Source organism: Chenopodium quinoa, unplaced genomic scaffold (assembly GCF_001683475.1).
Source record: "Chenopodium quinoa cultivar QQ74 unplaced genomic scaffold, ASM168347v1, whole genome shotgun sequence".
NCBI classification, from domain to species: Eukaryota; Viridiplantae; Streptophyta; class Magnoliopsida; order Caryophyllales; family Amaranthaceae; genus Chenopodium; species Chenopodium quinoa.
In genome coordinates this window covers 1,573,794-1,601,110 of record NW_018745080.1, presented here as the reverse complement: position 1 = coordinate 1,601,110, position 27,317 = coordinate 1,573,794, and the positions used below count along the sequence as shown (strand labels likewise).

The following is a 27,317-nucleotide window of genomic DNA, read 5'->3' as shown; positions in this document are numbered from 1 at the left end:
ATCAGTTCCAACCTCCTACCAGTGGAGACGCCCGAGCTGGGTTTGATGCTCACCACAGCACATGACAGCATTTACCTACTCCCTGCCAGCCCTCTAACCCCTCCCCCCTTCCTCCACAGGTGTTAGGCGTTCCCAGCCTACGTTTTTAAGCCATGCCAGGAGGAAGTCTATCATAACCACTTACGCCACAGTGTTGAAGTTTTAAATGAACATGAGACATCTAATTGGTTGGAAGAGATATGGAACATCATATACAATGCTCAAACTTACAAGAATCATGAAAAGTAAAACAAAACACGATTAATTTTATTACATATTGCATGAATCACCAATAAATACAACCAATGAGTACTATAAACAATCGCTACATCCATCTTTGAAAAACAAGATAATCAAGGTTCTAACAATCAATAGAGCAATAACATCATATCGATTGTACAAACATAACAAACCCCGTAACATGAAGTGTACAAACATATCAAACCCCATAACATAACAAACCCCACCAGCAGTACATTATGTACAAATTTCCTGTCTTAGAAAATAACAAATTTTGCAAAAGCGTTTATCTACAATAAATTATCTTCTCTGAACAATCATTTGTTTGGCATCAACTATGAGTTTTGTCCCTGCAACACTTCTTGCAGATACTTCACAGCATTGTCATAGTAAACAAACCCCATGAACCAAAACTCGTGGTTGTCAACTGAGATTATCTGAATGTATTTCTCAGCCGAGTTTATTTTGCTAGTTGAAGGGTTAACTGCTTTCAACTGATCCAATGGAATAACCACCTAATACAAATAGTATAAAAATTACTGATAAGCAAACATAAAACCAAAACTCCATGACGTAAATGCAAGCTGGGGTGAGCCATGACACTGGCAGAAATGAAGCCAGGCATAAAAGGGGGGAAACCCCACATCCAGATTTTCAGCAGCAGATAGCCAGTAATCCGTAAAATAGACACTGACGACATAATATTATAAGATAGACAAATGCAACAATTCCATTGAAGATTTCCTAACAAAATGAATTGGTTGATGATAGCTACAAACATTTTTCATTCAATCTTGCATTATCATACAACAGCATAAGACATATCACTGCAAAAATTCCTCAAAAATTGGACTAATCCTGCTTCAAGATATCCCTAATGTCCATACCATAGGACACATCATGGCAAAAATTCCACATAAAGTGGACTAATCCTGTTTCAAGCTATCCATAATGTTCATACAATGCACAGCGCTTGCAAATACCTATGATCAACTCCAGCCTAGGATGGGGAGGGGTAGCCTTGCCCGTAATAAAATTGCTAAAAAGTGGCTGTATCAGCAGTGCGTTGCAATTACAAAAAAGGTTTTCTCCAATATACCTTGACAGGAAAGGCAAAATGACTGGCATATTACTTCACACTAAATCATGCTATTAATATTTTTTTAGCTCACAAATCACAATTTGGGCAGCTAGAGTATACTCACTATTCAAACAATCATACATGGAAGCACGAAAATTGTAAATTCAACATCAGCATAAAGTTCTCAAAAACACTTGAGGCAAAATTAAATTTCTGAACTCAGACAATTCACTGGAAAGGCCAACGCTTTATCTAAGAGCACCTATCATAATCTCAGGATGGGGTGATCAACGAGGGTATATGATGCAGATAACATTCAAAAATTAGAGAGAAGGACACTAACCTTGTAGTAGCTCCATTCAGTTTTGTCACCGTTTGTGTATGAAAGAGGATTGTCACTGCAGAATGCAAGCTTTACAGTTGACAGATATAGAGTTCCCACGACTGGACCAGCAGATGTTGAGAGGTAGCAAGCAAACCACTTCTTAAGTTGCTCCTCTGGAAGAGTCTCAAAAGTTTGCTTGAAGACCTTTTCATAACCACCTTCAGCAATAACTTTTGTTTGTTGAGTAATTCTTGCAACAGCAGCATCAGCAACACTAGGGTTTGTTTTCACTGATTCAAGGAAACGGTAGCATAGTAAGTAATACTTTCCCAAAAGGATCATAAAGACAAAATCTTGAACATAAACTGCAGCAGTTCCTTTAAAATGTAATCTCACATTACACATCAAAAGTACTTGGTTATATGTATACATGATACAGATGTATGACCAAGTTGGCCATTTTCTAATTTTTAATGTTATTTTGGATAAAGCTGTGATGTCCAAGTGTCCACACACCATACTACAATGCCAGGTATAGAATGAGAGCACTTTTGGGAAAATGATGAGCCAACGAACACAGATTAAACCCATATACACAAGGGTGAAACATCATAAATTTAGTCAAACTGGAAAGGAAGTGAAAGCATAGACATTTACAATTCTGCAAAGCCTCGTAACACCCTCAAATGATAGATTCCTCTCAGAGATACACAAAAGAGGGTTCAATCGCAGAGGTCAGCTACTAATTACAAGCATAATTTTAGAGGCCAGTTGGTAATTTATAGCATCTTTTTCAATTCATTTATTCCTGTTAATTCAAAGATAACCAGGCCTGAGAAGTGACCCCATATTGTATACTGACTAATCTCCAAAGAAAACATAAAAGTTTTTCAAAACCCTGCTACAAATCTACAATACACTGCTAATAATTAATTTTAGGCTTGTTAGCTTCTGAAACCAGCTAAGCATTCTTCTTCCCTGATACTGTTTTTGCAGTTAATCCCTAACATTCAAGTAGGCAATATGGAATGACATCATGTTCCTAGCTAAAAAGAACATAAAGCACGATTGAACAATATCCTACGATATTCCAACAAAAATAAAGGATATGCTTGGCTTTTTTTTTTTAAAGATTTGAATAATAAAGCGATAAGAACAATAAGAAAGTGTCCGGCTTCCAGATTGCCCTTATCATCAAAATTCAAACCCCAACTGCAATGTGTAGCTGGAGTTGTTAACTATACTGTTTATTTTAGATGGAATGAACACCTTAAATAGAATGCATCAATTTAATTGTTGCAAAAACATCTGAATGCATGCAAAATTCGAAATGTACTTCCTCCATGTAAAACTATTGTCATATAGATAATGTAATCTGAATTACCTAATAATAATGATCATTACATTTCAGAATTCCAACCAAAACAATAAAGATCATAACTTTATACCAAATGACACGATTTCGACATCGAGTAATCACAAATGCAGAGCAATCAAAACAACAAAATCAATCAAATAGAGAAAAAAAAAAAAAAAAAAAACAGAGATAGAAAGAATTACAATGCTGCCACATATTGCCAGCAAGATCCTGCGCCTTAGTAGAAGCATCAGCAGCCTTCTTCCCCCATTTCCCCAGCACATCCTTCACCGTATCCACCGCTTCTACACACCAAAACCAATTAACCCAAATCAAATCAAACACCAAATCACACAAAATCAAAACCCTAATTCAAAATCAAAATTTAAAAAGTTGATACTTTTGGAAGATGATGTGGGAGCAGGAGCGGCAGACACATAAGGGTTGGATTCATTCGGCATGGTGGTGGCAGAGGAAGGAGCAGGAGGAGAGAGAAGGGGGTCAGGCGGTGGAACGACGTCGTTTGGGTCAAGCTTAGGGTATGGTGCGTATTCTGATGAGTGGGTTTCATCGGATGATGGTTTGGGGGTTGGGTCTGGATTAGGGTTAGGGTTAGGGGTTGAAGTGGCAGTCAAGTTATCGGGTTTGGGGGGTTTGGATTCATTGACGGTGGGGGTGGGAGGTTCATGATCCATGGTTGTAGGATTTGTGATTGGAGAGAGATGAGGGTAAGGAATTGAAGTCAAACCATAAGGATTCATTGGTTGGTTTTACCGTTACAACTGTTTTTTTTTTTTTTTTTTGGGTTTGAGTGATGAGTCATCCTTTTTTTTTTAAAAAAAACAAGATTAGTCATCCTTTTTTTTTTATAAAAATGGAGTATGGAACGTTAATATACTAGAAAATACAATGTATGAGAGAATCTATTTAGTTGACGAAATATGTTATTTACTCCCCTCGTTTCATATTAATCGCAACACTAGGTATTGCATAAAGTTTTAGGAACGTTATAGGGTAAGGATGATAGGGTTAATTTTATAATAGTGTAAAGTATAGTTAGTGGAGATATATTTAATACTGTAGTTTGTAAGAGAGAAATAATAAAAAATAAAAATAAAAATAAAAATAAAAAAAAGTTAGTATAAGTGGGGTCTGTAGGAGAGAGAAATTATAAAATAGTAGTGGATCTTTGCCAAATTAGGAAGTGTTGCAACTATTATCAAACGGATGTAAATAGAAAGTATTACGATTATTACGAAACGGAGGGAGTAATAAGGTAAAATTGACATAGTCATGAATTATTTGGGGTATCGTTGTAAATCGGCAGATTGAGTTACAAATTGAAGTAACGACGTCGTTACTTCTTCCTCCATCCTCCATTATTAGAGCTTCCTCCTTCTCCATCCTCCATTGAAGCTTCCTCCTCCTTAGTATTCCTTATCGACTTCATCTTCGAAAAATCAAGCTCAATGGCAGCTAGAGAATAGGGTTGACTATGACTTTCATGGATCTCTAACTGTCTAATTTTAAAATTAGCGGAACCTATCTATCGGTTGGTCCATTACGACAATAAGTCATCTCATTTCTATACCCCTAATTGGCCGACACTAAGTCATCTAATTCCTATACCCCTGCAATTGGTTATCTCTTGCATCAACTCGACATTGGTCTCTATAACTATAATTATTATAAGAGCACATCTTCTATACTTGTTATATGTTTTTCCAATCGCTCAAACTCTCTCTACTTTCAATTCTTATTCGTCACACTAACTTTAAGACTTAGAAATAGTCTATGAGAAATACCTTCAGTTAATTTGTGACTCAAAATCTAATATGGCTGACTTTAAATGCAAATATTTCTCAATCTATAAGTGATCTTGAGGTGATTCAAGTTGGAGGTAATAGCTTGTTTTAAGAGCTTTCCAACATAAGTCATATGCCCAATCTTGATAAGAAACGAGAAAGTTATGGCTGTTTTACGAAAACCTAGCAAAGCTGAAACGTTGTTGACGAAGTGCTCGACTTGGCACGTCCAAGCATGGTCGAGTAGGACGTTTTTTTAGTCCAGTTTAAGTTTACGTGTTTTATGGAATGTTTCCTAAAATTATATATTTCTTCTATGACGACAATTTGGGGAATATTTTAGAGTTTATTAGGATTTCCTTATATTATAAAAGGATCCTTTAGGTGATGATCAATTAGATCACACCCTTTTAAGCCATTAAGATTTAGGTCTCCTTGTATTATTCTCTCGTTCTTGCTCCATTATAGTGAAGAAGCTTTTGGATCCGCCACTTGTGGACGTTAGTCTAATTTGACCGAACCACGTAAATCCTTGTGTTCTTTATTTGTTTATCTTTTTTATTGTTTTTCTCGTTCCTATTTTTCATTGACTTATTCCGCATTAATCAAACACAATTACACCCATATTTCCTAACATCTTCTAAAACAGCTCACTCTATTATTACGTAGGTGAACTATACAAGACATTATTATTGTACCTCAGCTTACTTATTGGCTTAAGTCAGTTTGTTCTTCATATATTAATTAAAGTTGTCGCAAGCAAAACTCTCACTACATCCCTCCATAATCCCAATCAACGAACCAAAACAATGAGGATATGAATTGAATTGAAGTTGCTTAAGGACTTGAGCTTTGTTTCATGTTTAAGTGCTCTCTTTTTTTATAAAAAAATTCTTTTTAATTTTTCGGGAAATTCTACATGGTGGCTTCAAGGATTCAGTTTTTCTACGTGGAAGACGAGCTTTTTTCCAACTCTCTTAAGTGGCACCAAGGTTTTGAAAAATTAACCATAGTGCCCTTTTTTAGGTTTATGGCTAACTTTTATGATTAAAATGGTTAACCTTTGAAAAAAAAAAAAAAAAATCACAATTCAGCCACCTTCCCCCACCGCCAAACCCTAACCTCACCCATAAACACGTCGACAAGCGGCCGGTCACTCCCCTTAACCACCGAAACCGGCCGACCACCCAATCTAACCTACCCCCGACCCCCGAAACCACCCAGCCAGCCACACACCGCACCTGTACACCGTCACCAACATCATCCCCTTAACCCTCGCCACCAATTCCAACCTAGTCCACTGGCTACCTTCTCCCCACAATTGCAACGGCACCCACCAACTAAACAAGCCCCGTAATTCTCTTCAATGCCAGCCTCAACAATCAACAACAACCCGCAAGAACAGAGTAAACCGCGATCGCCGGCGGTGAGAGGGAAGGTTAAGGGGTTTGCCGACGATCGCAATTGCTGATATTGGCCGGAATTCCTTGGTTGTTGCGGCGTCAGGCGGCGAGCAGGGGTTACAGTTGGTGAGCAACGAATTGGTGTTCAATTGCTGCTGAAATTTGGGTTGTTGGTGGCGGAATTGGAGGTTGTTGCGGTTGGTGATGTTGAGGGGTTGCTTGGGTAGGTGCGGTGAGTGAGGGGTTGCGTGTGGGTGTGGTGAGTTCGCAGCTTATGGTTGCGGTGAGTGAGGGGTTGCGGTGGTGGAGAGAAGTTGCGTGGGTGGCTAAGGTTGTGTTGTTGGCCGGGGAAGGGAAAGGGATTGGTTGGGTTGGGTTGGTCGGCCGACCGGCGCAAGAGGGTAGGAGAGGTCTGGGCGGCGGCGTTTGGGCTGTGGGGTTAGGGTTCCGGCGTAGGTGGTGGTGGCAGTAGGGTTTGGCAGGTGGTTTTTTTTTTAATTTACTTAATTTTTTAATTAATTATGGTTAACTAAAAAAGTTAGTCATAAACCTAAAAAAGGGCACTGTGGTTAAATTTTCAAAACCTTGGTGCCACTTAAGAGAGTTGGAAAAAAGTTTGTCTTCCACGTAGAAAAACCGAATCCTTGAAGTCACCAAGTAGAATTTTCCTTATTTTTTAAAGGTTTATAGGTCTTGTTAAAATATCATTATTATCCTGGCCTATTTTCCCACTCATTATTTACTCACGATTTTATGAAAAGTCATGACTCATGAATGCATAAATGTTGATTATATTTTAAGGGCTTGGTGTGGAATTTGTACTAAATGACACAAACTTGGAGCTTTATGTTGGCCGGCTGATTTATTTTTATTTTTTGTGAAGTTGACACATATTGTTGATGAAAAATAAAATCTACTGAATTACAATATTCAAGTTGCTTTTAGCTAGTTCACTGAAATTAACATTCATACAAATACACACAAATGAATTGTACTAGTATGCAATGTCGTCACAACAAAAAAATTAATAGGTCATACAAGTTGATATGTATGATACAATGAAAGAGTTTTGTAAGTGATACAAGTTACACACAATAATGAGCAACTTTATGAATTTTGTATCACTTTTAACATCATATGTTCATATCTAGTCTTGCATACATATATAGTTTGGGAATTAAATAGATTTTAAACGGATATTATGAAATAATTAGAGATATTATGAATTAAGTAGTACAGAGCACATCAACAATTATATATAAAACTCACAATATTACATTATTGTAAGTAAAATAATGAAATAAAAATAATTTGATCATGACATTCATGCAAGATGGAGCCCAAATTTTTTACTCATTTGTTGGCACGTTGCCATTACCTAAAAAAAAAATAGTGCTATGTTGAAGCTTTTTTGTAGCTAAACCTCTCCAAGTCGTTGGCACAACTCACCTAATTCTAGTTTTTGTTTTGTGGGAAAATAACAAAGATTGGGAATAGCCTTTTCTTCTCCTCCACAACAAAGGATAAGATATAAGTTCCATCATCTGACATTTATACCAAATTACGGGAACGATAATTTGGAAAATTGAATTGGCCTCTATTATATTGCCTTTGATGTCTAATAGCATTTCTGTGATTTAAAATTAAAGGAAAAGTAGCTCCACTGTAATTGTCTCAAAGTGGCTACTTGCATTGTGCTTAACTCTTATCTATGAGGTACCTAAAAACACATGGCTAATTTTCCTACGTACATAAAGGAAGACCCTACTCCAAGATTATGTATGATTTCTTTGTCCAAAATTAAATCAACAATAAGTTTGGAAAGTTCAAGCCGATCGAAAAGTGTTGAAAGAAGTGATACTACTTCTACATTGGTTGAGTTTTTGGTAATTATTATTCGAACTAAAACTAAAGCAAGAAAGGTGTGTGCCAAGTTATCTAATTTTGAAGTAGTAGTTAATGATTTTTTTACTTTTTTTAATATTTTTTAAAGGCGAGGTATATATACATGAATCAGAAATAATATCTAGTTTATATGTTGTAATAAACAATTTGTGTCAAATCTAATATATATATATAAATAAAGTAGGCATTTTTAGAGAGCAGTCGGAGCGCCACGTAAGAAATATACTTATTTCAACCAATAATAAGAAAGATTTGTATTTTATTTTTGAATTAAAAAATTATGTCGCCACCTAGATAAAAGTAACGAATTAGATTTGATATAACTAAAATTTTAATGCCACGTAGATTATAATCCACGAATTAAATTTTTTTAATGAAAAAAAATAAAGTAAAAATATAGGAAAAGATAAATTTATTAATTCAATACTACGAGTATAAGAAATCCAAAAAAATATACTAAAAAATATTTAAATGATAAACGCTTATAATAAAGTTTGATACCTGTCATTATAAGATAAATTTTGATAGTATTTATGATAAGAAATACAAATTGTTCGTTAATTATAATTAAATTAAAATTTGTGATACCTACCATTATAAATTGACACATCATATGACACAAATAAAATTTCGTATCAATAAAAAACCTCGATTGTGTGTTAATTTTTTGTCATCAGTGGCCGGGTAATTTTTAGCTTAATTTTTAAAATCCTATGTTTAAATTAGTATTTCTAATTATTACTTACATTGTATTGATTTGGGATATTCAACAATTATATATGTATGTTTTATTTACTAAATGTTTTTTTACATGCAGATTTAACACATCATACGACACAAATATAATTTCGTATCAATACAAAACCCCATCAAGCGAATTTTGTGTTAGTTTTAGGTCATCAATGTCCGGGTAATTTTTAAAATCTTATGTTTAAATTTATATTTGTAATTATTAGTTACATTGTATTTATTTAGGATACTTAACGATTATTTGTTTATGTAATGGCATACGGTTAGATGTTGTATACTTAATATATGGATGGCTTTGGTTATTTTTGGAGATGATGAAAAAATTCCAATGCATAGATTTGATTTCATATCGCAGCAATTTTTCATTTATTGGTAAATATATTGATTTATTTTATATAAATGTAAAGATTTAATTTATATCAATTTCAGTTTAATTGGCTAACATTTCACAGTTCAAATTATCCATTGATGTAGTAGGTTGGTTGTGGACGAGGTTGGCGATTCTATCAAAATAAAAGATAAATGAATAATGATTTAGGATTTAAATTATTAAAAATTTATCATTTCACATTAAAGATTTTATATAACGGAAAAATATCATATTTATAATTTATTTATATTTAATAAATTCATTATAAATTATAGTAAAAAAATAAATATTAAACTTTTGTAACTTTGTCTGAAATTATTAAATACAATAAATCAAATAATTAAAAATCTTAGATGAAAAAACGTGCATCGCACGGGCTTCCATCTAATCTAATATATATAAATAAAGTAGGCATTTTTCGAGAGCATTCGGCACGCCACATAAGCAAAGACATTATTTCGACCAATTAAAAATTAGATTTCTATTTTATTTTAGAATTAAAAAATTCGTTTGCCACCTAAGTAAAAGTGACGAATGAGATTTAAGAGTTTTGCCACGTAAGTAAAAACAACGAATATTGATTTATTAGGATTTAATTTATTTAAAAAACTAAAAGTTATCTTTTAAACTAATCATCTTTAGATATAAGATTTATATACCTACTATTATAAGATAAATTTTGATAGTGTTTATAATAAGAAATACAAATTATTCCTTAATTATAATTAAATTAAAATTTGTGATATTTACCATTATAAATTAATGTATCATATCACACCAACAAAATTTTGTATCAATACAAAACCAAACCAAGCAAATTTTGTGTCATTAATTTGTGTCAGTTTTATTCGGTCATCAATGGCTGGGTAATTATTAGCCTAATTTTTAAAACCCATGTTTACATGTATATTTGTGATTATTGATTAAATTGTGTTTATTTAGGATACTTAATGATTATATGTTTATGTTTTGTTTACTGAATTTTGTTTTTACATGCAGATCTAATTTAATCAGAGAATTAAATTCGAGCAAAAATCTTTGGAATATCAAAGTACGAATTTCTCGCTTGATAATCTTATTGGATGAGAAGGTATTATATCTTTATAAATCGTTTACATTTATTAAATCTTTTAATGAACCTTGTAGTTTTTATCAATTAATTGTATGATTAAAACAATTTTTTGTGATTTAGGTAGCTTAATTAAGTCATAAAATTAACTTAATTTTTTATTTTTAATTACAGGGTGATTACGTTCCATCAATTAAAGTCAACTTTGTTCTACAATTTTTTTCAAAATTGATTATTATAATTATATTTTTATTTTTGATTTTGTTCTACGAATAATGACTAGGATTTAAATTATTTTAAACATTAAAGATTTTATGCTAATATGTAATCAATGAAATATCATATTTACATTTTTTTTAAAGATATCATATTATTGTCATATAACCAACAACAACGAATAAAATACAAAACAACAATAAATTAAGTGGCATTATAAATTACATTAAAAAAAAATTACTTTTGTAATTGGCAATATCATTTTAATTAAATTATTATTTGTTTATTTTTTTGTCTGAAATTATTAAATTGTAAAATAAATCAAATAATTATAAAAAAAATAAAAAATTAAAAATTAGAGTATATAGGAAAATATCTTTTCTTGAGATATATGTATGACAATTCGTGCATCGCACGGTATTATTTCAACCAATTAAAAGTTAGATTTGTATTTTGATTTTGAATTAAAAAATTCACTTGCCACATAAGCAAAGTGATGAATGAAATTTAAAAATTTTGTCACGTAGGTAAAAACGACGAATAATGATTTATTATTTAAATTATTTTAAAACTAAAAATTATCTTTTTTAAAAGATGATCTTTTGATATTAGGATTTAAATTAAAAAAAACTATAAATTATACATTATTATATACAAACACTTTAAAATTAAATATTTGAAAAAGGAAAATATATGTTCATTTTGTTTTTAAGAAAACGTTCAATCAATTTTATTTTTTTTAAAAAATTTAAAAGAAATATAAATTATTAATAATTAACTAATATTCTTCAATTTTTTTCAAAAAAATCAATATTCTTCAAAAAAAAAAAAAATAACAATAACGTTTAGTCTTTATCAATATTCTTCAAAAAACAAAAAAAAAAAAAAAACAATAATGTCCAATTTTTATCTTATCTAGCAACCCATTTCATGATTAGATAAAATTTTTATAAGAGATTTATTTGCTACTCCACAAATATATAAGATAGGATGATATTAAAGATTTGTATACATCCACTCAAAAATATAATTTTGATTTTTTTTTTCAATTGTAAATAGACAATATATATATACTATACAAAAAACACAAACATGTGAATATTATTTATCTACACTTTTTCCTGGTGTGAATTTTTTTCAGGTCTAATTCGTTGATTAACAAAAAATATTGGAAATAATGTAAGTATATCAAGGCTTTCTGATGGTAAACAAAATAAATTGATTGTTGTTCATTATTTTATAAGATGTATGTTTTGTTTTATTTTACCTAATCTAATTATGTTACTTATCGTATTAAATTTTGTTAAAGAACTTAATTGTAACTTAATATTAATTATTCTGTATTTGAAGGGATTATGTCCATGCGCCAATTGAAACAAATTATTGAAAAAGTAATGGTCTGTTCTCTTCAGCTTATTTTCAGTTCAGTTCAGTCAGTTCCTAATTTCCTTTTCTCATTAAATATTCAGTTCAGTTCAGCTTCAATCAGTTCAGTTCACCTCAACTCAGTCCAGTAAATCTGAACAAACCCTAAGTCAACTATAATGATACAATAGTAGGGAAAAAAAAAATTAAAGATTGTAAGAGATGTCTTTGATAATTTTTATTTTTTGTGTATTATAGTTTCTGGTAGAATATCTATATTATTATTGTAGAAATCATTGTAGTAGTGTATACATATAACTCTATTATTAAGACATATGATAATGAAATTTCATTATAAAGATTTAATTTTAGTAATGCAACACTCTTGGTAGTATATATATATTTCATTTAACTATTTAAAATTTTATAAAGTCATATCTTTTACTATTACTCCTACCGTCTTTATTTTAACCCTATAGTTTTGGGTTTACTCTATTAATTTTTCATTGTATAAAGTTGATGCAGAGTAAAAGAATAATGGTGGTTTAAGTTATTGTTTGTGAAAGAAAAATAGTAATTTTATAACTATATATGTGTAGTTGAACAACGTGTTTTCGTTATACAAATGAATCATAGGTTAAAAAAATACGAACAGGATTATGATTTTATTCTAATATCTATCATACTTATAATTTTCATATAACTAATATTAGTAAATTAAGGTTGCATTATGAGTTGCATAAAAATAAAACAAATCATTCGTTTTCTAACAAGCAAAATAATAAAAAAAAAATTTAGGGTTAAATTAAGAAAAAAATCTTTTTCATGAGATTTATGTATAAAAAACCGTGCATCGCACGGGCTTCCCATCTAGTTATCTAAGATTTTAGTTAACTTTATTATTATCTAGCATATTATTGGGGGGGGGGGGGGGAGGGGGGAGCATTTATTATTATTTTGCCAAGGATGTAAAATGATAAAAACCACAATATTGTTCGATCAAGTTGTTGATACTCATATAGATACAATACAATCCTTATGTTAACATAAGTTATACAAGTAACAATATTGTTGAAATTTCAATTTATTTATTTGAAAATCCTAGCATAAAACTATATTTGGTGCTCTTATGAAGTCAAAAAGTGTGCCCTCTTCAACTTACATTTAAAAAAAAAAAAAAAAAAAATCACCCTTTTCAACTTATATAAAATCAACTTAAATTGTCAAAACTTATATTTTTTCTATATATATATTTGATTCTATCTTAAATTATTTTAGAGCTAATTCTAACAAAAATAAATCAAAGTAGATTATTTGTTTAAATTACTTCAATGTCAAATTACCTTTTGCTCTCACTGGTTCACTTTCAAAGTGTTTAACCTTCTAATATTAAAGCAAAAAAAAAAACATAAGAGTTGAGATCTAATTGAGGTAGTACTTCTTAGATCTTTATCTTTTCTCTCCACTCCTTCCCATTTTTTAATAAAAAAAAAAGATTCGGGTTCAACTTTTCAATGGACCATGACTCATTGTTGGAGACGTACGAAATATCTTTCTCTTATAGTAGGATTATAAGAGTATATGCAATATGTTTATTCAGGGTTCGTTTGATATCGCTGTGATTTTCTTTTTTTGATTTTTTGTTTTTCAAAATTATATAATATATATATATATATATATATCATATAATGAATAAAAAATTTGTCAAACTTATTAAAATCATGATAATTTTGAAAACTGACAACAGAAAAATAGAAACACCTTTTTCTTATTTTCTGTTTTTGGTTTTAAAAAAAACAAAATATTGAAAACAAAAAACGATGCCAATTCATTTTTATTGTAATCACAAAAGAAAGGGAAAAAAATAAATAAATAAAATAAAATAAAATAATTAACGCAACTCAAAAACTCTCCAATAAAACACAACAAACTACCGTGATTTGACCATTGATGAAATGACCACTAATTATTCGTTTTTTTTTATTAAAAAAAAAACCACAAAATGAGGTGCTTTTGAGGTACTGTATTTATTAGCTTTCCGTATTTGACTTATATTATATTCCAATACGGAGGCTGTACGTACTACGTAGCCCACCAGACGGAGATTTTACAAAACTCCCCCTCCTCTCCTCTACTCTTAACTAAAAAGAAAAAATATGGTCAACTCTCTCAACCACTTCAAGTGAAAATGAAAGCAACGAATTTCTTTAGAATAAATAAATTAAAAAAAGCATACAAGTATAATTGTTACTCTCTTCGTACTTTTTGAATTTACCCAAAGAATATTTTTGTCCTTTAAAGACTCGATTGAGATCTATCATGTGGTATCATTCGCTTTCTTTTTAACTTGTTTCATTTAATTACCAAATTTGTTTATGCGACTTTAAATAATTTTTATCTTTTAATATTAAATTTTACTTCTATATAATTTTACATGACTATATTTTTGCTTACTTATATTAATCATAATAATAATAAAAAAAACAATTATAAAAAGAGCTTGAAAATACAAATGTCAAATTAGATAAAGTAAAGTGAACAGAGGAATTACTAGAGTAAACTTAGAACGACAAGATAATATAAAAATAAAGTGTCTCGTATAGGAAGATGGAGGGAGTCCCCCCCTAATTGTTCATATTTAGAGCTGTAATTTAGAGAGAGAAAGTAATCAAAAGCATAGGGAGATAATTCCAAATCACAAATTCACAACCCAACCAATGAAGAATCCCAATGCCACACCACCACCGCACACCCTAAAAGAAATAAAAATGTTAATTTTTGGTGTGTTATTACAAATTGAAATGAAGCAGACCACCTTACTCCACTGTTTGTTTATATTTTCTGCCTAATTTTCTCCATTATTATTTATTAAACCCAACTCCAACCTTCTTCTCTCTCCCCCACACTCCCCCCATTTTCTCTCTCTCTCCTCTCTTTCTCTCTCACTCATTTTCATCCCACCAATCCTCCTCCTTCTTCTCTACTAAAACCCTAATCACTCTCTTCTTTTTCTTTTTTCTTAAAAGTTTTTATTTTTTTGATTTTGATTCTATCTCTCTTCCCCCGAGATCGATCTATCTATCTCGGAGGATGAGAGATAATAACAACAGACCCGGACCCGAAGAAGACTCTGCGATCGGGTCCGGGTCTGTTTCCGGCCATGGCGGGATGTCTTCTTCCACCCCGTCTTCTTCTTTGTACACCCCGCCATGTCCGGATCAGGTGTTGGAGAACGTTCTCGAGAACGTTCTCCACTTCCTGACCTGTCGCCGCGACAGGAACGCGGCTTCCCTTGTCTGCAAGTCGTGGTACCGCGCCGAGGCGCTTACCCGATCCGACCTCTTCCTCGGGAACTGCTATGCGGTGGGTCCTGCCCGTGTCACCGAGCGGTTCAAGAGGGTTAGATCGGTGCTCATCAAAGGGAAGCCGCGGTTCGCTGACTTCGGGCTCATGCCTTTGAACTGGGGTGCTCACTCTACTCGTTGGTTATCTGCTTTTTCTCAGGCTTACCCTTGGCTTGAAAAGATTCACTTGAAACGTATGACTGTAACTGATTTTGATCTTGAACTAATTTCTAAGTCTCTCTTTTCTTTAAAGGAGCTTATTCTTGTTTGTTGTGAGGCTTTTGGAACTAGTGGACTTGCTGTTCTTGCTTCAAAGTGCAGGTTAGTTTATCAAATTTTTGTACTAGTAATTTATTTACTTTGCATTTGATGAATAATTATCTGGGTAGTGATTAGATTTTTCTTTTCCAAATGTTTGTCTATATTTGTGTTGTGATTTGGTATTTGTGTAAAAAGCGCCCAGATCTGAAAATGGAAAAAAAGTTAAAAGTGATTTTATGGGGATTTTTAGTTGCTTTATAAAGCTAATTAACGAATAGTTTGGAGAGTAAATGTAATTTGGGAAGTGTATTTGTATTTAGTACAGTTTAGTAGAGTTGAGAAATATTGATGTTGATAGTTTTAGTTTTCTCCAATTGTTTTGTTGGTTTTTGTTCAGACAATTGAGAGTGCTGGATCTGTTTGAGGATGAAGTGAATGATGATGAAGTGGATTGGATTTCATTTTTCCCTGAATCTGGGACTTGTCTTGAATCTCTTAGCTTTGAGTGCATTGATTTTCCTATTAATTTCAATGCATTGGAGAAGCTCCTAGCTAGATCCCCTAACTTTAAGAAGCTTAGGGTGAATCGTTGCGTTTCGATTGATCAATTGTATCGTTTGATGGTTCGAGCTCCTCAGCTAACCCATCTTGGAACTGGGGCTTTTAGTCCTTCGGAGATTTGGCAACCATCTGAGCAAGACTTGGATTATCGAGCTGCTTTTGCTGCTTGTAAATCTCTTGTCTGTTTATCGGGTTTTAGGGAGATTGTGCCGGTGTTCTTGCCTGCCATCCATCCCGTGTGTGCTAACCTCACTTCGTTGAACTTTAGCTATGCTAATATAAATGCCGAGGAGTTGAAATCAGTGATTTGCCATTGCCACAATCTCCAGATTTTTTGGGTAGGTTTCCTGAACTCTCATTTTCTCTATTTTGGCTGATAGTCTATAATTGAAACTTGAAAGTTTGAATGAGTCACTTTTGCTCCTTGTAGGTTTTAGATACAGTTGGGGATGAAGGGCTTCAAGCTGTTGCGTCAAATTGCAAGGATCTTAGAGAGCTTCGTGTGTTCCCAATCGATGCCAGGGAAGACAGTGAGGGATTCGTGTCTGAAGTGGGTCTGCTTGCTATTTCTGAAGGATGTCGGAAATTGCATTCCATATTATATTTCTGCCAAAGGATGACAAATGCTGCTGTGATTGCAATGTCAAAGAATTGCCCTGATCTTGTGGTGTTTCGGCTTTGTATCATGGGCCGACACCGCCCTGACCACATCACCAATGAACCAATGGATGAAGGTTTTGGAGCTATTGTCATGAATTGCAAGAAGCTCACTCGTCTTGCAGTTTCTGGGCTGTTAACTGATAAGGCATTTGAGTACATTGGGCAATATGGAAAATTGGTGCGCACTTTGTCAGTTGCGTTTGCTGGGGATACAGACATGGCACTCAAATATGTTCTGGAGGGTTGCCCGAAATTGCTGAAACTGGAGGTTCGGGATAGCCCATTTGGTGATTCAGTGTTACGAGCTGGTTTACCCCACCTTTACAACATGAGATTTCTTTGGATGTCCGCTTGTAGGTTGACTCTTCCTGCTTGTAGGCAGATTGCTAGAGAAATGCCCCATTTAGTAGTTGAGGTGTTTACTAATCGTATGGAAGCTGTTGATGATAAGGAAGAATTTGTCGATACGTGTTATATGTATCGATCCCTTGAAGGGCCAAGAACTGATGTACCAGAATATGTGAGGATTTTGTAGGCTGGATATTACCAAGTGATGACATGTTTCGGTTGCTCTGACCGTAACCAGAGAATGATTTGTCACCCTTATTGGTGCACTTATAACGATGCAGCTCGGTGCTTGCTGCTCTTGTGGATAAATGAAAAACCATGTATTGATTCAGAGCTGTTGGAGTTGCAAAGGGATAATCATCACAAAGGAGGGCGGATTTTACCCCTCAGTGCATAAGAAATTGGTCAGTTAGGAAAATAAGGTTGGAGGTACTGATCCATTCGCGGTTGCTGTATTTTTTTTTTTTTTTTTTTCTTTTTACTTTCATTTTTCACATTTTCAATGTTTTATTACTCTTTGTGCATTCATTTTCTTTGTATAAGACAAGGCTGCTAGAGATGGAAATTGGAATTGGAGAAAGGTTATTGAATTTATGAACAATGCATCATTTTTTGCCATGATACAAAATCACAAGGATCGGATTTATCATTCTACATGGAAAGATGCTCGTGAGACGGACCTAAATCGGAGGTTTTCTTTGTAGTTAAAATGTAACCTAGCAGAAGGCATAGCCGGAGACTACCAAGTCCCATTCCCTTCTCAGATTTCCTTGAAGAAATAATGTTTGTTTATCAGATGTGTTGATTGTAGCCTAGCATCATCTGACTTGTAAGAAAATTAATTATGTTGTTAAATTTAGTTTATGTTAAGAAGGGCAATAAATGTTGGTCATATTCGTGGGGATGGACCAGTAATAAAATTAAATGTGGTGGGAGCTGAATGTCTGCCTTTTTCATTAGATGTTGAATGATCATTCTTGATTGCAGAGGCCCATCTATTGATGCTCACAAAGTGTTGTCCAAGTACACGCTGCTGGCCCCTCCTCCCCCTCTTCAAATATTCATCAGTGTTCTAAAAATCTTTCAAATCTTTATTTTGAAACCCTTGTTTTTGAATTATTGAAATATGTATTAGTTTCTCTGTTCTAGAATAATTAGTTTCTCTGTTCTAGAATAATTGACGGCTAAATTTGGCATACTCCATGCCCCTATTAATTTCTTATATATTTAAAAATATTTGAAAAAACAATGATATGGATAAAATTTGTTTTTGATATATTAATAAAAAAAAACTATGATCAAAGTTAGTATATGAATAGTGAACAAAGTTGAGCATGTTGACTACCAAACATTTGCGATTTGATAATATGCCCTTGAGTGGAGGGGTATTCAGTATCTTTTTGCGGTTTGATCAAACGCTTAGGATTCAAATTCAATGTACATCTTTTTGCGGTTTGATCAAACGCTTAGGATTCAAATTCAATGTGCGAGTACGAAAGATTTGTATTTGCTTGATAAAAATTCTTAATCATCGAGAATAATCAACTAAATGTAGTCGGACTTGAGACAAGTAAGAATTGAGAGCGAAGATGAAGGCACCGTTGCCTCCTATTATTTGCCTAATCGATAATTTCTTAACTCTAAATTAAACCCCTTTTTTTCAGTCCTTGTGCCTCTTTTAAGCTGAAAAGGGCACATAATCCTTCTAAATTAGCAAGAAACTTGTACTCGTAATAATATTAGTTTCATGGTCGTATTCCTTAATGGTGTGCTACGTTGTGTTCAGCAATGTGCAAATGTGGAATGTTGATAAATATGATTTTTAACATACGTTTATGTTCCTTGTAAAGTGTTACTCCCATGTGCTCACCTTCTCCCTTCTTTTTCTTTGAAATAATTATTGGGGAGAGAAATATGGCAATGTTTGTTGATTGTACTCTTGTTGGTATTCGAAACTTGCATAATTGTAAAAACAAATAAATAAATCAAGGTGGTTTCTGATTGTGTAATTAACTAATTAATTAATTAATTAACTATAAGCTTAAGGAGGAAAAGGTTAAGCTTTATTTCTTGACTTGGGGAGTTAGCCCATCCAATATCTCGTGTTGAAGGGGAAACAAGTGGACCATTTTCCATCGCTTTCTTTCACTCAACTTTTTAGCTCTCCTTATCTGCTTCTATGTTTCGGTTTGCATGTTAACAGCAATAGTTCACCCTCCTTTTGAAAAGAAACAATTAGTACAATAGTCTGGCTATGTATGGACCGGGAGGGGGTGTTGCGTACACGTTTGATTAGTTGAGTTATTCTTCTTACCTATCAAAAAAAAGTTATAGACATGTGTATAGCATGATGTATAAATAAATTATCAAGGATTAAATTAATTTGAGTGAACTTGGCGAATCCAATCATTTTTGCTTCATGAAACTCAAATCTCATATGAAAGAAATTAGTCGCTTACCTCCATAGATTAACAACAAAGGTCATCTCATTTAGTTGTATCACATATAATTCACTCATTGTATCTTTTTAAATCATCGTATATCCCATTAAAGTCACTCAATCTAGTGACTTTAGATACTTAGTTCGTGTAAACTATACTAAGTAAAATGTATGAAATTTATTAGTAAAGTCCAAATATCACTACAAAACTTTATTTGCAATAATAATATTCATAGCCATGAATGAAAGAGGTGCATTATAATAAGATGGTCAATATTATTACCCCATCTTCTCACTAAAAATCACCTTATACTCTTTAAACAATTAACCATATACGAAAAAATGTATGAAATTTATTAGTAAAGTCCAAATATCACTTTATGTATTCTTCTTTATGTATTCTGTAAGAATATCACAATTATTGTTATATTGTACTACGCCCATATTATCTTATCTTACAGCTATGGTATGTACTCATATGTAACATGGCGTTATAACCATTGTATGTTTATAATGATTGCTTTTCATTGTACTCTAAATGACCAAATGTAATAAAGTTTGTTATGTCAAGTAGTCACATTTGCACATATATGTGAGTGCTAATAATCGAAGCTAAAAGAAATGGAAATGAAATATTTTTTTGGAGTATGTCAATTTAATTTGTTATTATGAAATGATGGGAATCACAACTCATATTGGGATGATTTATAGTATTGTAGGCCATGATTTATATCACCATACTGTACGAAATAGTACATTTGACGACCCCTCTCGCAATATTATTTCTGGCCTCTGCTTTTATTTTTTCTGTGTTTTATCTTTCGTCATCATGCCCTTCAACCAAAGAATATCCAAATTCCAAAAAAAATAAAAAAATCCTTGAAATTGAAAAAGACCTAACATGTATCATTTTCTAAGTATGACCGTCCTATGGGCTCTATGGATATTTGGTGGGTGGTAGATTGTAACTACTATGTATTATTTTTAATTTTTAATTTTTGGTATTCGACGGTTGCATTGTAAAAAAAACATATAGTGCATGTGTTTTTAAGAGTTTAAAACGAGAATGCATAACAATGAAGAGAAAAGTGTGGTCGGTGAAAGTGAGTGTAGTGTCAAAGAAATTTACGTGCTCTTAAGCAGCCTTAATGTGTTTTAACTCGGTTAAATTGAAGTTTTTCGGTCTATTTCCTTAATCTACTTAATTTTACAACTTAACTGACTTCACAACTCAAATACTTAGGGCATGAAGTTAAGCCTTATTATGCCTCCTAATGATTGCATTAGACATCTAAAAGATATTAGGGGCTGTTTGGTTTGCACAGGGTAATCGGAATGGAATGAATAAAGAGAATGAAAGATAATGGAATGAAACCCTTTCTATGTAGTATGTTGTTTGTTTTAAAAAACAAAGGGAATCACCATCACCACAACACAATTCCCCTTCCCCACTTTTCTAGCCACTCCACCGCCCAGCCACCACCTCACCGAAACTCACTGCCCGTCTTCGCACTTCCCCCACCCCTCGCAGCCCCCTGAAAAACGTCGGCCGTCCCTTCCCTTACCCTCCCTAGCGGCTAGCGTCCTGCAGATTCGAGAAAAGTAAGATCGAATTCCCAAAAAAACGCCGATGATCGCTTAACTGAGAACTTGGAAATCGCGAACCTGTTGCTCCTCGTGGCTTGTGTCGGAATCTTGGGCGGTGGAGAGGTTGGGAAATTCCGAATCTTTGGTAGGGGAAGGGACGACCGACGATTTTAAGGGGTGGAGGATGAGTTTCTAGGGTTTGCGTGGGTGGGGGAAGGTTTTTCGGGGAGGGGAGGGGGAGGTGCGACAGTTCCCGGCGAGGAGAGGGGGAGGTGCAGCGATTTCCGGCGATGTGGCTGGGCGATGGGGTAACTGGGTAAGGTAGTGGCTGGTGTGGATATGGTGGTGTAGTGGTGGCTTAGGAAAGGAAATGCAAAAGTCTAGGGGAATCAATGTAGAAGGATTTTGGGTAAACTCAAATATATAAATGGGTAAAGGGAATGAAAAAAGTGACAAACAAACAACAACAATGGAAATGAGGCATGTTCATTCCCTTTCCTTTTGATTATTAACCCCAACCAAACGGCCCCTTAGTGTTTTGCAATGATGTACACATACATAGGCATGTAGAGGTTGAACTAGGCCTTAAGGTTCTTTTGGCATATCATGCACCAACTTGAGTTCATTTTAACATGCGACAATTTTTTTTCAAAAAAAGGGTGTAAGCTTTTTCTTTGATTAAATCTTTGGAATGTAAATAATGGAAGGAATATCAATTATTTTTATATAGAGTATATCATTACGTACTTGTGTTGGAATATATCTTGTTTAGAAATCATTAATTCCTTAATTATTCATTTATTATGGTCTAAATTGATACCGTAAAATGTGCATAATGCATCTATAAACGTCATCAAAGTCGTTTTCCCAAATATACAATATAGGTATTCTATAGTTTGTACAATGTATATAGTCTTACCTTTGCTAAATCGCTATCAACTTTGCTTTTCATGGATCATATGTATATCTTATTCATATTCAATCACATTTTTTTCCCCTAATTTTTAATTAATTAATCTTGGTGTCAAATGAGGTTGAATAACTAAAAAACAATGAGGTGCAAGCATCTTGTTGTTCTTGCTAGCATTGTCGGGAGAAGGAACATAAAATTATTGTCACCATCCTATTCCTAGAAATTGGCATCATACATAAGATGCTTCGATCGTACCTTTTGTCCTATTCATTTTGCACAATTTGTAAATTTCATCTTTCCCATTCATTCCCCCCGGGAAGGAGGTGTAAAGTTTAAAACCAAAGAAGATAAAGTTTGAGACACAAAAGAGCTCCCTACTAACTACGAGTAGAGTAGATATCAAGACCAAGTTACTATTGAAGTTGCACGATTCATCTAGTTGTGAGATTCTGAATGATTTAGAGAAAGGGTATTTTAGTAATTTCGATTTAACGAGACTCACAAATTCTCTATTTCTTACTCCATATATAAGTGTTTCAGAGTAAATAAGAAAAGTTTTTCTCATATATTATTGTCTGCTCTTTAAGATATAATGTGTTTCATATTGAGCATGCATTTGTAAAAATTACAAGATATTTAGTACCCTTTTAGGTTTATAGACTAGATATTAAAAATACACAAGTATATACTGTACTATTTACTAAATAAAAGTAAATACATGATTAGTGATGAGCTTACAAAAATCATCTATGAAAAAACCTAAGCGTTTTGCACTAGCAAATTCTTCCTTATACATCAGATTTATTTCAACGGGAGGTGAAGTTTACTTCCAACAAGATGAAACACGAACTTTGCAAAAGTTATGTTGTGGCAAATGTATCCTAATAAGACTACCTATGCATGTGTATCACGTACTCACACCCCTATGCGTGTAATTAGTGTGATACGATTATATCCAAATACACAATAGACACATTGCGTTATGGTGTTAGTTGTATTACCATTGCTTGCACTTATGTGCTCTTTATTTCGAGATCATCGTTGAAATTAGGTAATGCTTAAACTAAAGCTAAATTGAACAATGACAACTGATTTTTTTTTTTAAAAAAAATTTACATGTAAAAAGAAATACTTCGTATATGTTTTTTTTGCATACTACGTATTATTCAACTGTGGGTCAGCTTCAAATTAGTTTCACAAATCACAATAACTTTAGGATGACCTATTAAGTGACTAATGTTTCTAGTCAATCATTATAATTAACATGGATTTATCATTCCATGTTTACATTTTGTGGCTCCAAACTAGGGAGCCTAAAGAACCCTCCCTACCACAAATCGGTTTAACCAACATTGAAATAATGAAAGCCTATAAACTACGAGTACGATTTTGTATAGTCTTATGATTAAGCTTGTTCTAGATTAGATCATTAGGCTTCAATATTTTTAAAATCACAATTTTTTGTATGCGGCCTGCTGTATCGTGTGACAAGGGTTACTCGAGTTGCTGGGGTTACTCGAGTTTCTCGGTCAGGGGTTACTCGAGTTACTCGGTCAGGGATTACTCGAGTTGTCGGGGTTACTCAAGTTACTCGGTCAGGGGTTACTTGAGTTACTCCTGACCGAGTAACCCCTGACCGAGTAACCCCTCGAGTAATTCATGACCGAACCCTCGAGTAACCCCTCAAGTAACCCCTGATTGAACCCTCAAGTAACCCCGAACCCCTAACGAACTCCTTAAGTAACCCCAGATCGAATTACTCGAGTAACCCCTGACAGAACTCCTTAAATAACCCTTGACCGAGTAACCCCCTAATCGAGTAACTCGACTAATCCTTGGCCGAACAACTCGAGTATCCCCCGACTGAGTAACCTCTCAAGTAACCCTTGACAGAGTGAACCCCTCAAGTAACCCCTATCCGAACCCCTCAAGTAACTCCTGACCGAGTAACTCGAGTAACCCCTGACTGAATAACTCGGATAACCCTAACAAAAATAACTCGGGTAACCCCTGCCATACTGTGTGACCTGCTGCACCAAAAAAATTGCTGTTTTAAAATAGAACTATATCAACTTAAACTTGCGCACGAAATGTAGCACATCCCCTTACACTTCTTTTGACCTCTTTTTTATTAGCTATTGTTAACATATGCGTTTAATTTCTAAAAAAAGTACAAGTAATAGAAAAAGAAATGTTATTTATGCCAATTAATTAAGAAGAAAATCTTTCAATTAATATGAAATGGAGTACAAATACGTTGTCAAAGTGTTTTTTCTTTTTTTTTTTTTTTTTTTTTTTTTTTTTTTTTTTTTTTTTTGTTTGTCGTGATTATTGTTGTGATTTGATTACAAGTTCAATTCAAACAAAGGCCACAAAGTCAACATTTGTTCATATATAATTAACATAATTTGTAAGATTCAGACACAAATTAGGAGATCCTCATCTTAAAGGAATCGCTTAACCTGTAGATGGAAGAATACAGAAACAAGAAACGACAAATGTCAAAACTAGCATTAACAACTCAATGTGCAACTTTATATGTAACGCGATATTTTAACAGAAGATGGTGAATGATGTTGTATGTCTAGGCTAGATGTACAATCCAAAGGAATAAATTGCATTGGTCAAGTTAAGCCCCTTTAATCCATATTAGTCAATTTCCAACTCTATTCTAATCCCCTTCTACAAAGCTGCCGCCTCTACAACAAGAGAGAATAATTCCCCAACTAAAAAAGTCTAAGCTGGGGGTGCTAATCGAGTGAGTCGATTACGAGTTGAGGGGTGCTCGACTCGACTCGAAAACTTTTTACCGGTGTTCAACTCGTGCTCGTTAAAGTTTCGAGTAAAAAAAAAATCTGCTCAAGTCGTGCTCGTTAAAGTTTCGAGTCGAGTCAAGTAGCTCACGATCTGCTCATTAAGGTCTGGTCCTTTTAAAATTATAGGCCTTTTATTTTTATTTTGTTATTCACTTTATATAGTTTTCTTTATTATTTGTTTATTATTAAAGATTTACTGTTTTTTTCTTGATAATATAAGTTAACTCTTATTGTTAAATTTAAACATGGTAACTTTGTTTGTAAATTATATATTAATAAATTTATTATTGAGTCGCTCATGAGCTTATCAAGTCGAGTTAGAGCTTGCTCAACTCGTGCTCGTTAATATCTCGAGTCGAGCCAATTCGAGCCGAGTTTTGACCGAGCTTTTATTGAGTCAAATTCGAGTTGTCGCGAGTTGCTCAACTCGATTAGCACCCCTAGTCCAAGCTTTGATGAAAATTAATGTGTTAACATAGCACAAGCATAATTTTGTCCTTGCCAACCCTAATTTGTAGGTAGTTTAGTGTAGTAAATACGGTAAATTAATAAAAGAAGAGACAAAAGTAACTGATCAAATCTTAAGCTTCCAAAAAGCTACACCGTAATTAGGTAAAACAATCTTGTGCCTACACCATGAAAAGCCTAAATGTCCATTAACCAGTCAACTTTTAAACAATCCAACAGTGCCGAAATCTTCATGCCAAAGCGGATAGGAGTCCACTACATGAATCAAGAGTTTATCTCTAAAGGCGTATTATCATATCAAATCGACAATTGACCCAACAGAAAACTAACACAACACACATTAGATTAGAGTTGAATACAAACCACAAATCAATCATCTTCAAATTTATTCCACAGTTATCCAACTAATTATTGAGTAGAAAGAAAACAACCAACCCTCTGCCAAAAAAATTAAAGTAAGAAATGGCCCCTCTCACTGAAAAGGCTGAAGACAAGGGTAAGGTTGTAGGTTGTTCGCCAAAATTCTTGGTCAAAAGAGAGGCTTGAAAAATAAAGAAAAACTTTCATTCATTCACATGCTTATACGAAGTACCTTCTTTGGTGGAGCCCTAAAGTTTGGTCAAGTTCGATCAATCGACCTCGTCTTTTTCTGGGTTCAGTGTTTCAAGCCTATCTATAACGGTATAACTATAAGCAAACATCCACAACATTAACCTGCATAAAATGATCACCCCACATTCATGTGCCTCTACAGAGTATCATGGAATTTTGAAAAGTAAGCGCGCTGTCACTCTTTCGCTCCCTTTGAAACGAGGCAAGAGAGCGTGCATGGGTGTGCGATAAGTTACTGATACACGAAGTATAATCATAAACAATGTTCTAATGTTCATGAATGTCACCGGAGTTAACTTGGTAATTTCCCTAATAGACCGCTAAGAAATGGGCAAAGAAGATTAATATCATAAACACTTCACGTTATATAGGGGGTATAGTATTGGTATCTGACTGAAGAGGGAGTAAAGAAGAAAAACAACGGAGATTAAATGATTTTGCCTATCTCGTAAAAGTTATCAAGACTATACAAACTCCGCCCCTACCCCAATAAAAGGGTCTTATAAAATCTATAAGATTATTAACTTACACAAGTTTTCACCACAAGAGTGATAAACAAAAGCAAAAAATAACATAGCCTTCTACAGTAGTTCAAAAGATCAGAAAGAAATTACTAGCAGCAAATCTGCACCCTGATTATAACGAAATTAATGCATAGCATAATTACAATTATTGAATATTAATCATGGTAATCAACTAACAAAAGCCGCATATTAATCATAACATTTAAAACAAAATAGTTAACAAGCTACCAATTAAAGTGGTTCATTAGCATAGCCGCAATAATTATTTCTTTCTCTAGAGAACAAAGCTTTTTTATATTAGTGCTAGCAAGCATGCAGAAAGTAGAGATGTGTATTAATTACAGGACTAATAATGATAATAATGCATAAAAGAGGGAGGAAACTTTTGAAAACAAGAATCTAAGAAATGCTTACAGTTAGAAGTTACCACAGGAGAAAGTTGCAAAAGAAAATGACAACACCAGCAGAAAAGATGAGAAATCGTATTCTTTGATATAACAAGTCAAATTGAGAAGACATAATATAAAGCTTTCAGCGAGCTCAACCACAAAAGCATTCAAATAGCTATCAAAACTTTATAAGGAAAAAATGCAGTTAAAGATTTACTTAAAACCATTCATCAACTGTACTGGACGATACGCCCAGTACAGTAGCGATTAACAGAAATAAAAGCTAATCTTTTTAGAGAATTATCCAATAAGCTTGAAATATTAGTGGTTAATACTAACTAATGAATCATTTTACTTTCTATAGTTCATTTCATGTTTAGTTTGCTATAATTAGCCTGGACTTTTACATCTGACAAGATAGTTAGCTAATGCCTAATATGTAGTAATTTCGTACAATAACAGTTAGAAG

At 33.4% G+C, this 27,317-nt stretch overlaps 2 protein-coding genes across 2 annotated transcripts; one reads left to right on the top strand and one right to left on the bottom strand.

The window, feature by feature from the left end:
- Positions 1–285: 285 nt before the first annotated feature.
- On the bottom strand, positions 286–3,870 carry LOC110709710 (GEM-like protein 1). The gene is made up of 4 exons (XM_021887936.1): positions 3,443–3,870; positions 3,246–3,347; positions 1,704–1,975; positions 286–794 (listed from the first exon to the last, which is right to left on the bottom strand). The coding sequence occupies exons 1-4, from the start codon at positions 3,801–3,803 to the stop codon at positions 615–617; spliced, it is 915 nt and encodes a 304-aa protein (XP_021743628.1). The 5' UTR covers positions 3,804–3,870; the 3' UTR covers positions 286–614.
- Positions 3,871–14,529: 10,659 nt separating this feature from the next.
- LOC110709709 (transport inhibitor response 1-like protein) lies at positions 14,530–18,093 on the top strand. The gene is made up of 3 exons (XM_021887935.1): positions 14,530–15,590; positions 15,928–16,429; positions 16,522–18,093. Exons 1-3 carry the CDS (start codon positions 15,016–15,018, stop codon positions 17,284–17,286), a joined length of 1,842 nt encoding a protein of 613 aa, XP_021743627.1. The 5' UTR covers positions 14,530–15,015; the 3' UTR covers positions 17,287–18,093.
- Positions 18,094–27,317: the final 9,224 nt, after the last annotated feature.

Excerpts from the sequence above, each read along its gene's own strand:
- LOC110709710 (XM_021887936.1), bottom strand. The coding sequence starts at position 3,803 with ATGAATCCTTATGGTTTGACTTCAATTCCTTACCCTCATCTCTCTCCA. Across the intron at positions 3,348-3,442 it reads TCCCACATCATCTTCCAAAA|AAGCGGTGGATACGGTGAAG; the intron begins GTATCAACTTTT and ends TTTGGTGTGTAG. Across the intron at positions 1,976-3,245 it reads TGGCAATATGTGGCAGCATT|TGAAAACAAACCCTAGTGTT; the intron begins GTAATTCTTTCT and ends TCCTTGAATCAG.
- LOC110709709 (XM_021887935.1), top strand. The coding sequence starts at position 15,016 with ATGAGAGATAATAACAACAGACCCGGACCCGAAGAAGACTCTGCGATC. Across the intron at positions 15,591-15,927 it reads GTTCTTGCTTCAAAGTGCAG|ACAATTGAGAGTGCTGGATC; the intron begins GTTAGTTTATCA and ends GTTTTTGTTCAG. Across the intron at positions 16,430-16,521 it reads ACAATCTCCAGATTTTTTGG|GTTTTAGATACAGTTGGGGA; the intron begins GTAGGTTTCCTG and ends TGCTCCTTGTAG.